The sequence below is a fragment of the Macrotis lagotis genome, chromosome 6, assembly GCF_037893015.1.
Source record: "Macrotis lagotis isolate mMagLag1 chromosome 6, bilby.v1.9.chrom.fasta, whole genome shotgun sequence".
In the NCBI taxonomy this organism is placed as follows: domain Eukaryota; kingdom Metazoa; phylum Chordata; class Mammalia; order Peramelemorphia; family Peramelidae; genus Macrotis; species Macrotis lagotis.
Genome location: NC_133663.1, coordinates 79114585 through 79127418, shown reverse-complemented (window position 1 = coordinate 79127418; position 12834 = coordinate 79114585). Strand labels below are relative to the sequence as shown.

The 12834-nt window shown below is 36.2% G+C and overlaps 1 protein-coding gene across 1 annotated transcript in view; it reads left to right on the top strand.

Annotated features, from left to right (window-relative positions):
- UNC80 (unc-80 homolog, NALCN channel complex subunit) overlaps window positions 1–12834 on the top strand; it is a 214262-nt gene that overhangs the window by 181862 nt on the left and 19566 nt on the right. Inside the window, exons 56-61 of the mRNA XM_074191473.1 lie at window positions 347–470; window positions 1290–1496; window positions 2922–3106; window positions 4152–4317; window positions 5443–5622; window positions 11453–11591. Coding sequence (XP_074047574.1) covers window positions 347–470; window positions 1290–1496; window positions 2922–3106; window positions 4152–4317; window positions 5443–5622; window positions 11453–11591 — 1001 coding nt within the window. The remainder of the gene's footprint in view (window positions 1–346; window positions 471–1289; window positions 1497–2921; window positions 3107–4151; window positions 4318–5442; window positions 5623–11452; window positions 11592–12834) is intronic.

The window sequence follows — 12834 nt, the reverse complement described above, 5'->3', positions numbered from 1 at the left end:
GTGGCAAGTTTTCATTCTCTTCCTCTTCATTCACCTCTAAAATGGAGGGCATTGGTGGGGAGAGAGGGAAAAGAAAGGGGGGATTAGTTTAATCCACACCATGAATATTGTTTTCCATGCCATTTTCAAAGTTGTATCCCTTGCCACTCTCTTTTTAGTCATATCAACACTTATTATGGCAATGCATGGTCAGATGTCTATTTTGAGTGAATCCAGTGTCCTACATAGACCACAATCATGCTCATAGCTTACAGGAACAACAGGAAAATCACCACCTGTGTTATGCTGTGAAAAAAGAAGGGGTGGAGGTCAATTAATATCTCTTTTTTTTATTATTACTGCACAGGCTTTAAAAGAAGATTTCCCCTTAAGCCATGTGATCTCCCCATTCACCAATCAGGAGAGAAGGGAAGGGATGCTTTTAAATCTACTCATCCCATTTGTGCTCACAGTAGGATCTGGAAGCAAAGGTCTGATTAATTTAATGAAAGGAGATACATTATTGTTGTTGTTGTTCTTATTGTTGTTACTGGTGTTGTCTTCCTAAATGACCAATGTGTGAGTTTCTCCTAAGCCTTTCCCTGGAGGCTGCCTGAGGGATTTAACCAAACATACCTTAGGAAGCATTTCCTTTCTTTTCAGTAGAGTCAATGTGGAACAACAGTTTCTCCACTTCACTTTCTGGATGAAATTTTTCCCCTTTGGAAATGACTCAGTCAGCAAAAAGTCAGGAGGATGTGGTTAAACTTAACTAGCATTGACTGAAGATTTGTATCAATATGGGAAAAGCATTTGGAGGATAGGGTTTTTCTGGGAAAGAGCCTGTGGGTAAATGTTTTTGTCGCCAAAGAGTTGATTTAAAATCTAGCAACTGTCACATAATCATTTTGCCTTCTCTCCCTCCTTCCTTCCCTCCCTCTCCCCAACCCCTTCAACTTCTTATGGGAATTTGCCCTGATTGGGAAAGAGTTTATCTTAAATATAGGGGAAACAGTCGTTGAGTATAAATGAAAGGAGAAAGCAGGTAATTTGTCTGAGACCAATGAGCCTTTTATATTCTGCTATGAAAAAACAAACAAAAAAACTGCCTGTCTATGAATAACATTGTCTTTGTCCATAGGAGAAGCTGTACCTCACAACCTTATGAGATGGAGGATGTGTCCTCAAATATAGATGCTCTAATTTGACATTGGAAACAGAGCTGAATTTTACTATGTATAATGAAAAAAAAGCATGCATTTTGATTAGTTTTCTTTCCACTTTCCCACCCCGAATTCTGCCCACTTCAGATAGTCCATGGTTAGAGCAGCCTGAGGTCCTTCTGCTGCTCCAGACGGTTATCAATATCCTCCTACCTCCTCGAATCATTAGTACATCTCGCAGCAAGAACTTCATGCTGGAGAGTTCCCCAGCCCACTGCTCCACCCCTGGAGATGCTGGGAAGGATTTACGCAGGGAAGGTCTGGCTGAGTCTACCAGCCAGGCCGCATATTTAGGTGAGTAAGAAACTTTACCATGGCAAAAAAAGAGTTGGCACATTGGTAAACAACACTAAAAAGAATAAAAATGAAACTAGTCCAAAGTGCATTAATAGATTTTTGGCCCAATTACTGTCTATGAAAGTGTCAGCTAGTGTGCTTGATTTTTACAAATTGCTCATGCCTGAGTAATGAATCACAAATGAGAATCAGCTATAGTTTGAATAATATAAAATCTCTATCTAATATAGAATATTAAGTTCAATGTTAGCTGATCAATCTACCTCTCCAAACTCATCTTTTCTTAGGTTCCAACACCTAAAGCCATTTTTCCTGATATCCCACCATCTATGCCATGCTATTTCTCCTAAGATCTTTTTACGTGTTTCAGTTGAGAAATATGTACAAGATAAAAGCCAACCTCATAACTGACTAAAATGATGGCCTCAGAAATAGAGAGGAAAAGATGACTTCAAAAGTTGGTGCACAAGTAAAAGCAACAAAGAGTTCTTGAGTACAGGAACGGTTTCACTTTTACCTTTGTAATAGTCAGCCAATCAATACTCATTTATTAAGCACCAACTATATGCTTGATAGCAGATACAAAGAAAAAGAATGAAAAACCCTCTATTCTCAAGGTTCTTAATATCCCCAACACTTAGCACAGTGCTATAGTTGGTGCTCAATAAATGTTGCTTGACTGATTAAATAGCAATAGTCAATTCAAGTCTTTTTTAAGCCTTTCTGGGTGTTAGGCACTGTGCTGAATAAAAAGAAAGTCTCTACCTTCAAGGAACTTATATTCTAATGAAAGAATACATAAATGAGAACTGAAAAGAAGAGACAGAAGGCAAATTAGCAAAGTCCAGTGAATGAAAGAGATTGGTCTGAGCCCTTTCTTAGAATGAAGGTCCTGAGATGAGTTTACCAGTGCAGGAAGTGGGACTTCAAGGACAAAAGAAGGTAAATGATATATGGTGGCATAGTCCAGAGGGTAAAATATGACAAGTCTGAACTCTTGCTCAAAATGAATGTTCCAGAAGGAGCTCACACATTTTTTGCTTTGTAGGTCAATGATAATATTGCTATTTGTACAACTTTCAGATAATAAAAGATTATAAACCATCTTCTGAACACTTCCTCTCTGTTCTTTCCTTAAGTTAGTTTCCTCTAGGTCTTACAAATTTTGGTTAAATGTATCAGAGAAGAATATTTGGATCATCTTACTGCAAAAGTTAAAATCTAGTTCTCCTGCTTGCTATGTTTACAAAAGGCTTGACCAACTCTTATAAAAGAGGGAGGAAAAAAATATCCCTCTGAAGTCCCTGACTTTGTTGAAATGCTCGAGTTATTTGGTAACTAAGTGTGGTTGCTATAACCTCTTTCTTTTCTCTATAGCAACACCAGATAATCATGCCATTTTTTGACTTTCTCAAACTCCAGCTCTGAAGGTGATTCTTGTTTGCTTTGAGAGACAGCTTGGCAGTCAATGGTACTGGCTGAGTCTACAAGTCAAAGAGATGGCACTAAGAAAGGTGGGAGGGCTTGCCCTGTGGGATTTTCTCGACTTCATCGTTCGAACTCGGATTCCCATCTTTGTTCTCCTAAGACCCTTTATTCAATGTAAGGTAGGTATTTCTCTTCCTGAAGTTGAATGGTTGACCATTCTATATGGAAAAGAATGTTATTAAACTACTGCAGTTTCACCACAATGATTAGATGAAGGATCGATGAAGAAATACAAGTTTTGTAACATATATCCTGAAGGCCAACTAATTGAGAATTCAAGGAATTAAAATTCTATATGGATCTATATAAATTCTAGTAGATCCAGCTTCCAGAAAGGAATGCCTGGGGTGAATGGTACTAGAACTATCCAGGGAAAATTATAGACCTAGGTTCAAACCACAGATGTGTCATTTGCTACCCATGCGACTTTAAACAAGTTCCTTCACCTGTTTGAAACTCCACTTCCTCCTATACAAAATGAAAGGTTAAATGACTAGCAAGGTCTACCTAAGAGGTAAGGCTAAGACTGGAATTTGAGCCTTCTGATTCCTTGGATAGGCCTCTTAATCGCTCTAGCAGGGATTCTTAAGCTTTTTTTTTTAATCTCCAGGCCTTTTTGATAGTCAGGTTAAGCCTAAATCCTAAGAAAGTCCTTTTCCAAACAATGTTTTTAAATACTCAGCATAATAAACAGAATTATAAAGGAAACCAATTACATAGATATAATTATTAAAATAGTAAAAAATAAATAAGTTCATAAACCCTAGATTAAGAATTCTTGCACTACTAGTGCACTACAGAGTATCTTAGTGTATGGAAGATGATTTGTACCCATGAAAAATTGAGTTCAAAGCCTATATTACTAGATATGACTCCTGGCAAGTTATTTAATCTCTATAAACTTCAGTTTCCTCATCTGTAAAATGGGTTAAAAATAGCAATTTACATCACAGTTTGTTGTAAAGGTCAATGTGCTTTGTAAACCTCAAAACACTATAGAAATTGTAAACTAGGATTAATTCATAATTACCTATTTAAAAATATTTATAACTTGAAAATGTTTAGTAACATCTCATTTTCTCATTCCCTGCTTGCACAACTTTCTTAGGACAATGATTCAGCATTAAGAATAATGAAGATTCTGTTGCTTTCCCCCCATTTCAGCTTTTAGCTCAACCTGCTGAGAACCATGAGGAGCTATCTGCCCGACAACACATTGCTGACCAACTGGAGAGGCGCTTCATTCCTCGGCCCCTGTGCAAGAGCTCTCTCATTACTGAATTCAACAGTGAACTTAAGATTCTAAAAGAGGCTGTGCACAGTGGGTCAGGTAAGGATGTTTCATGGGAAACACTATATTTGGACATACTTCGGTCATTCCAAAACATCTCTCCATCTGGATGATCTAATTCATCTGAAAAAAAAATCTCTTTAGGTTTAATATTCTATATATCAGACATTTTTTTTCTACATGGTTAAACTGAACAAAGACGATTCTTGCTCTGTAGTTTCCTAAGAATTCTCTCTACCCTTCAGAGATGAACCAATATAAAATGTTATTTTCTATCAATAGGCAGTACCCCTAACCTGCACATGTGGAAAGTAAATGACACATGTGTGCCTTCATTGTTCAATAAAGCAATATGGTAAAGAAAATGATGAGAATACAATCCATACGTGGTGACACAATAGTATCACTGTTTACTTTAAAGAGACCAATGGGGGTGGCTAGGTGGCGTAGTGGATAAAGCACTGGCCTTGGAGTCAGGAGTACCTGGGTTCAAATCCGGGCTCAGACACTTAATAATTACCTAGCTTAGCTGTGTGGCCTTGGGCAAGCCACTTAACCCCATTTGCCTTGCAAAAAAAAATCTAAAAAAATAAAAAATAAAATAAAGAGACCAACAGAGGATTGAGGGGATATTAAAATTAATTTTCTGGGAAAAAGGAAAAGTTATTCTTGGATTTTTGTATTCTTTTAAATGTGAGCTGCATTGGAAAATACAAATTTGAACATAGTTTTTCTCAAAGCATATAAGATAAATATTGGCAAATTGGCAGCACCAATATCCTACCAACCAGAGAAGAAATATAATCTGTCAAGAAAGTGATATGAAAGCATTTTCTATATAATACTATGGGTAACCTGTGCCAGCTTCACTTTATATATTTGAAAGCATATTTTATCCAAGATTGAGTCTTTTTCATATTCTCACTCATTTTTCTTATTTATATTTTTCTTATTTCAGTTCCACTTACTTTTCTTTCTTACCTTTCTTCATTCTCACTTACTTTTTTCTTACTTACATTTCAATTCAGGTCCTAATACATTGTTTACCTTTCCTAAGTAACATACCTGAGTGGGGGAAAAAAAAGGTTAGAACTTATATTGTGCTTTTTTTTTAGCATTCTTAAATATGCAATTTTTTAATTTTTGTTTCACATCCCTACGCAGCCTACCAAGGGAAGACATCCATTAGCACAGTGGGTACCTCTACCTCTGCTTACCGCTTAAGCCTGGCCACCATGTCCCGCTCCAACACTGGTACTGGCACTGTTTGGGAGCAGGACAGTGAGCCTTCCCAACAGGCTTCCCAGGATACCCTGAGTCGGACTGATGAGGAGGATGAAGAAAGTAAGCTGCATGACAAGTTTTGGAAAATGTTTTTCTTCAACAATAATTCAAAGTCTGATTTGTAGCTTTGCCTAAGATGTAAAAGTTCACATTGAAAATTTAACAATCAGTTCTTTCTAACCAGTTTCTCACTTCAGAATACCCCTGGGCCTAAGGACACTATTACACTCAGTGTGAAAGTTGTACCTAGAAATGTCAAAGTACCAGAGTACCAGAGTACCAACCCCCCCCCCCGACACACATTCACACACACAAACACAAAAAGCCCTTATCCCCTGGATTTCATTAAATTTGGAAATACCATCCTCCAATGTAAGTCTGCTGCTTCTCTGTAACTGATGATCTTAAAGAGTTGCCTAGAACAGTGAGAGGTTAAGTAACTTGCCCAAAGTGACAACCAGCTTTTCTCAAAGGCAGATTGAGCCCAGGTCTTCCCAACTTGCTCTCTATTCACTAGGCCATTATGACTCATGAATTTAGTAAAACCCTTTTTTAAATGGAGATTCTAGATTGAATTTTGGGCAAAAAAATATGAATTAAAGGTGTTTAATAGTAAGATATATAAAATGTTAAAAATCACATCACTATTAATTCTATTTCAAAACCCAGTATTAGATATCATCAGACTCTCAAAAAGTATGGTCATTTTAATGTTGTACTAAATCACACCTGCAGGTACATTTGTTTTTGAAGTACTCAAGCAACTCGCTTATAGACTTAAAATAATTGCTCCTGGAAAAACACCTAGAACTCTAACATGAAAAACCCAGACAAAGCTACTTGAAATCAAAATAGTCATTGATAGTATGGCAGGGAGATAGGACACTGAAGGACCCACACAGGTAGAACAAGTTTTTCCTAAGATGTTCTTGAGTGTCAATACTGTTGGAAACAGTCCAATCACACATCTGTTGATTGTAGCAGCATTTCTACCAACAATTTCAAGAAGTTAAAACAATGAAGTAAGTAGCCTTATACATTTCCTTACATAACTTCTTGAAGGTCAGAATTTACAGGTGCTAATTTACAGTTGCTAATTTTTTTGGTTTATTTTTTGTAGTCGTTATCAGAAATTTAAGGGTGGCAGGAGAGGTAAACTACCATTCTGACACTCTAATGAAAAACTGGAAGACATCCCTGATTCTTTTATTAACATCATTCCTTTCTGCTGAATATGGAGTTTTCCTCCCAAAAAGAAACTGGGGGAAAAAAGTGAAAGTGGTAGTAATAGAAGCCAAGACTAGACACTTAGGCAGAAGATGGGAAAAAGTATTTTAGTAGAATGCTCCTTTCTCAAGATGTTGTGACAAGCTCCAGACATAACTGCCTATATGGATCTAACCCTATCCTGTCCTTATCACACTCGTTGTGGGAAAAGGGGTAGGATTTAAAGACCACAGAGGTGATTTAAGAATCAGGTGAGATCACATCAATAAACAAATATTTATTGACTTCCAATTCTGATTCTCCCCTAGATAACAGGGAATCCCTGTTGTGTAAGATATATTTCTATGCCCGTGTGTGTGTGTGTGTGTGTGTGTGTGTGTGTGTGTGTGTATACATATTTATTCATCTCTCTTTGAACCAATTCTGATGAGTAAAGTTCAAGGATTATCTCCTCCACCTCCCCTTTTCCCCTCCACTATGAGTTTTTCCTTGCAAGCCTCTTTTATGTGAGAAAATTTTCCTCATTCTCCCTCTCTCTCTCCCTTCTCCCTTGTTCCAGGGTATCCCTCTTTCTCACTCCTTCATTATTTTGAGGGATGGAATCATCACAACATAATGACTCCCACTCATGCTCTGTGTCAATGTAGACTCCTTCTAACTACCCTAATAATGGTAAAGTTCCTGGGAGTTACACGTATCATATTTCCATTTAGGAATATAAACAGTTTAATTTTATTGAGTCTCTTATGATTACTCCTTGTTTACTTTTTTGATGCTCCTCTTGGATCTTGTGTTTGAAAGCCAGATTTCCGATTCAGCTCCAATCTTTTCATCTGAAGAATATTTGAAAGCCTTTTATTTCATTAAACATCCATTTTTCCCCTGAAAGATTAACTCAGTTTTGCTGAGTAGGTTATTCTTGGTTTTAATCCTTGCTCCTTTGCCTTTCAGAATAGCATGTTCCAAGTCCTCTGATCCTTTAAAGTAGAAGCTACTAAATCGCAGTATTTCTGACTGTGGCTTTTTGATATTTGAACGATTTCTTCCTGGATGCTTGCAATGTTTTCTTCTTGACTTGGGAGCTCTGGAATTTGGCTTATAATATTTCTGGGCATTTTGATTTGGGGATCTTTTTCAGGAAGTGGATTATATTCATTTCTGTTTTATCCTCTGGATCTAAAATATTAGGGAAGTTTTACTTGATAATATCTTGAAATGTACTGTCTAGGTTCCTCTTTTGATCATTGCTTTCAAGAAGTCTAATAATTCTTAAATTATCACTCCTTGATCTATTTTTCAGGTCAGTTGTTTTTGCAATGAGATATTTCACTTTTTCCTTCTACTTTTTACACTCTTTTGACTTTATTTTATTGTATTTTGATGCCTTAGAAGTCAATAGCTTCCATTTGCCCAATTCTAATTTTAAGGAATTATATATTTTTATATTTAATTAAATATTTTATTTATTTTGAGTTTTACAATTTTCCCCCCAATCTTACTTCCCTCCCCTATCCCCCACAGAAAACAATTTGTCAGTCTTTACTTTGTTTCCATGTTGTACATTGATACAAATTGAGTGTGATGAGAGAGAAATCATATATCCTTAAGGAACAAAGTATAAGAGATAACAAGATCAGACAATAAGATATCAGCTTTTTTCCCCTAAATTAAAGGGAATAGTCCTTGGATTTTGTTCAAACTCCATGATTCTTTATCTGGATACAGATGGTATTCTTCAATGCAAACAGCCCAAAATTGACCCTGATTGTTGCACTGATGGAACAAGCAAGTCCATCAAAGTCCATCAATGGGTCAAATGTTTTAAGGCTCTCTTATAGCTGTTTTTACAATATTATTTTCTAAGGTTGTGTCTTGGTCTTCTCTGCCACTGGAGAAGCTTTTTATAGTCAAGTTCATTTTTTGTGGTTTGATCATTTTTCCGGTCTATTTCTTGACTTTAACTTTATGTTAAAAGGGCTCTGCTTACCTAGAATGGGGAGGTACTGTGCCAAGCTTAAGTCTTTTTTGTTCTCCTATTTTCAGAACTAGTTTTGGGATTCTGTAAGTTTTCAGTACTTTCAAGGTAGTATGATCCAGTGAGTGGTGTGATTGCTATCTTGCTCTATACTCTGGTCTTTACCCAAGAAGGGCCACTGCTTCCCTCCAGCTGCAAGGGCTAGTTCTCCTCTTGGAGAACTGGAGCTTTGATCCAGAACTGCAGATAGGCAATAAAGTTGCACCAGATGCACTGAGTGCCAGCAAAGGGCCCCCCCTACATTCTCCTTCTGATCAGCTGTTTGAACCCTTTCATCTGTGGCTGAGGTCTTCCAAAACTGCTGCTGCTACTGTCTCTAAGGTCCACTCCTGACTTGCTCAAGGCCAGCCCCGACCTGGGTGTCACAGACCTCTTCTGCCAACCTTCCAAGCTATCTTAGGTTGGAAAAATGTCTCACTCTGACCTTTTGTTTGCTCTATTGCTCCAAAAATTGATTTGAGGAGTTATTTTAAAGTTATTATATAATATTGGGAGAGTTCAGCTTGGTTGCTACCTATTTCTCCTCTTTGCATTCTTAAAAATTATTGAGGACCCCCCAACTCCCAAAACTTTTATTTATATAGATGTTAGCAATTTTTAATGTATTAGTATTAATTTGAAAATAACTTTGACTTATGAATCCTCTGATACCTTGTTCACACTTTGAGAACCTGGGTGCTATGTAAATCTAGAGACATAAGTGATAACATGATACAGTATAATCACACAAGAAGTTGCTTCAAACCAGGATTTTTCAATGTAAAAAAGAAATAGGCACCACATATCCACTTAGAAAACCATACATATTATTATTATCTATGTTGTCTTCTGTATTTATTTATTTATCTAATATTGCCCAATTGCATTTTAATCTGGTTTTGGTGACACATGAGATTGTTGTGAGCTGTATTTGACAGCTTACATTTCTCATGCTTCAAATTTGTATATAAATCAAATAAGCCACTTTCAAATAGTCATCACTTAATAAATTCAAAGTTCTAATAATTTTCAGATATCCCTTGACTATCAAACTATAACCAATAGAAAGAAAAGTATTTGTGAATTTTTCCTATGCACTCATTTGGCAGACCAATAAATTTGTTTGGGAGCATTTCTCCCCCTCATAATAATGAATCTAAATGCATCTGCTCTTTAAAAACAAATGAAAAATGTATTCATGCACAATGACATGACTCAGTCCAAATCCCAATTTTTAAATGTTTAATATATAATACCAGTTTCAAATAGCTATTCAATCTTATTATTTTGACAGTGAAACACATAAAGTTTAGGTTAAAATGATCCTTTTCAAATTAAAACTGTTTTAAGACTTTTAATTTTTTTCTCTTAAAAATTTTTTCTAGGGATGGCTAGGTGGCACAGTGGATAAGAGCACCAGCCCTGGAATCAGGAGTAACTGAGTTCAAATCCGGCCTCAGACACTTAATAATTACGTAGCTATGTGGCCTTGTGCAAGCCACTTAACCCCATTGTCTTGCAAAAAAAAACCTAAAAAAATTTTTTTTCTAGTTTTCTTATCCAAAAAAAAGAAAAATCTTTTCCAAGACAGTAAATCTTTAACTATATGGACTTTAAAGAACCAAGCTATATTAACATAGTGAATTTACACATGCTAGAGATAATAAGATGAAAATTTTAATTTAAAGGAAAATTATAGTATCTGCTTATAATATTTGTATGTGAAATGCATTTGTCCAGATGGGAGAAATTATAGCAAATTATAGTAAAATTATAAAAATTATTTTTAAAAGTTCTTGAGTTTGAGGCAGCTAGATATTAAAGTGAATAGAAACCAGTCCTGGAGTCAGGAGAACCTGAGTTCAAATCCAGTCTCAGATATTTAATATTTGTTTAGCTGTATGATTTTGGCCAAGTCACGTAACTCCATTGCCTTTCTGAAAAAAAAAGTTCTTGAGCTTCCAGACTCAATTGATATCCCTATTTTTCTAGTGTGTTAAAATTATGCCAAGAAAATTAACTCAACTTGAAAATGTTAAACAACTATAACTGTAACTTAATAATTCCTTTCAATAAAAGACATCTCTAAATATCTTGCAAAAATATAATCCAAATTTAATTTTCTATTGCCTCATGGTTCTTTAGTTTTCAGATTTCTGATTGACTTCTGAGTAAATCAAGAAAACTATGCAAGAAATAAACACAAACTCATGAGTTATTTTGCTGTATAGGGAATGAGAAGAAAATAGAATATCACTGTAACATTAAAAAATAAAAAGTTTTGGGTGGCATAGGGGATAAATGTTGGTCCTGGTGTCAGAAGACCTGAGTTCAGATCCTACCTCAGACACTAGTAGTATCACCCTGGGCAAATCTCTTTATATCTCTGTGCCTCAGTTTCCTTATTTGTAAACACTCTCAGGGGTGTTATAACATTCATAAAGCACTGTGCAAAGCTTAAAGTACTTCATTCACTAATTTGACAGTGAATAGACTGAAAAGTTCCTACAACTAAACAGTGAAGGAACTAAACATGAATGAAATTGATTTTGATTTTCTGAGAGCTTAATTCTGAGGTTTCCTATAAAAGTTTTGATGCCACTTTTGCCACTTCTTCTGACTTCATTTCCCTCTTCGTTCTTTTTTTAGATGACTCAGTGAGCATGCCCAGTGTGGTAAGTGAACAAGAAGCTTACCTCATGAGCGCCATTGGAAGGCGACGATTCTCAAGTCATGTCTCCAGTATGTCTGCACCTCAGGCTGAGGTGGGCATGTTGCCCAGTCAGAGGTAAAAAGCCCTTAATTTTGTGTTTTCCCTATTTTAAGTCTAAAGTAGAAATTCTGAGACTTAATCTGACCATGAAATCCCCTCTGCAATCAAAAATTTGAAATGACTTCCTATTAATGTTTAAGATGAGCTCCTCTACTAGGTATTTAAAGTTCTCCACAGGCTTGCCCCTATCTGTCTTTCTAGTCTCTGATACATCAATCCCCTCCAAGATCTTATACCTCTCAGTGCCTTTGCAGGGACCCTTCCCCATGCCTGGAATGCTCTGCTTCCCACCCCACCAGCTGCTAGTGCCTCCTCTTTAATTTTAACTTGTATCTATTCTATCTGTATCTTGTATATATACATATATATGTATATATATATACATGTTATTTCCCTCATTAGGATGGAAGCTCCTTGAGGACAGGGACTGTTTTCACTTTTTCTCAGCATCCCTAGTGCTTAGGACAGGGCCTGGCACATAGTAAAGCTTAATAAATGCTTGTTGATTGATTGGTCTACTTAGCTCAAAACACACACACATACACACAGACACTGACATACACACATACATACATACATATATATATATATATATGTATATATATATATATACACATATATGCACACACATCTAAAAAGGGGGAGTGAGTGCATTGGGATCTTAGACCCACATATTTTATAGGTATTTGCCCCTCTTGTTTCACATGTTACCTATGTCTCCCTCATCAGAATGCTACTCCAGTAATAAATAAAATATTAAATTCCAACAATCCTTTTAGGTATAGCATTATTACTGTACTTTGTCTATATCCAGTTTAATTTAAAATCATGCTAGTTTTTAAATGCTTGATTTGATATGTTTGCTTCACCCTTGCTAGCATGATTTTAGGGAGAATATAGACTTATGATTCCTCACAACAAACATGCATCAATTTGCAAAGTAGTTGTCTAAGCTTTATAAATTTAACTTCAGATAGACACGGAGACATTCTTCCTACTCTAAATAAGTGTGGGGGTCAAGTAAGCCAATGTATCTCCTTTCCCCACTTTGATTGATGCAATCTATCATTCCATCCCACTTGGATATGACAGAGATAAGAGGTATGTTTGATTGTCTTAGTTAATTCCTATCTCTACACTTTAAGTAATTCTGTTTCAAAAAAGGCATGTGGCTTCCTTTCTTGGTGGAATGATCTTCTTTCATCTCTCTGTTATCCCTCAGTTTCATAAGAAATGTAATGCCTGAGGACTTTCCTGG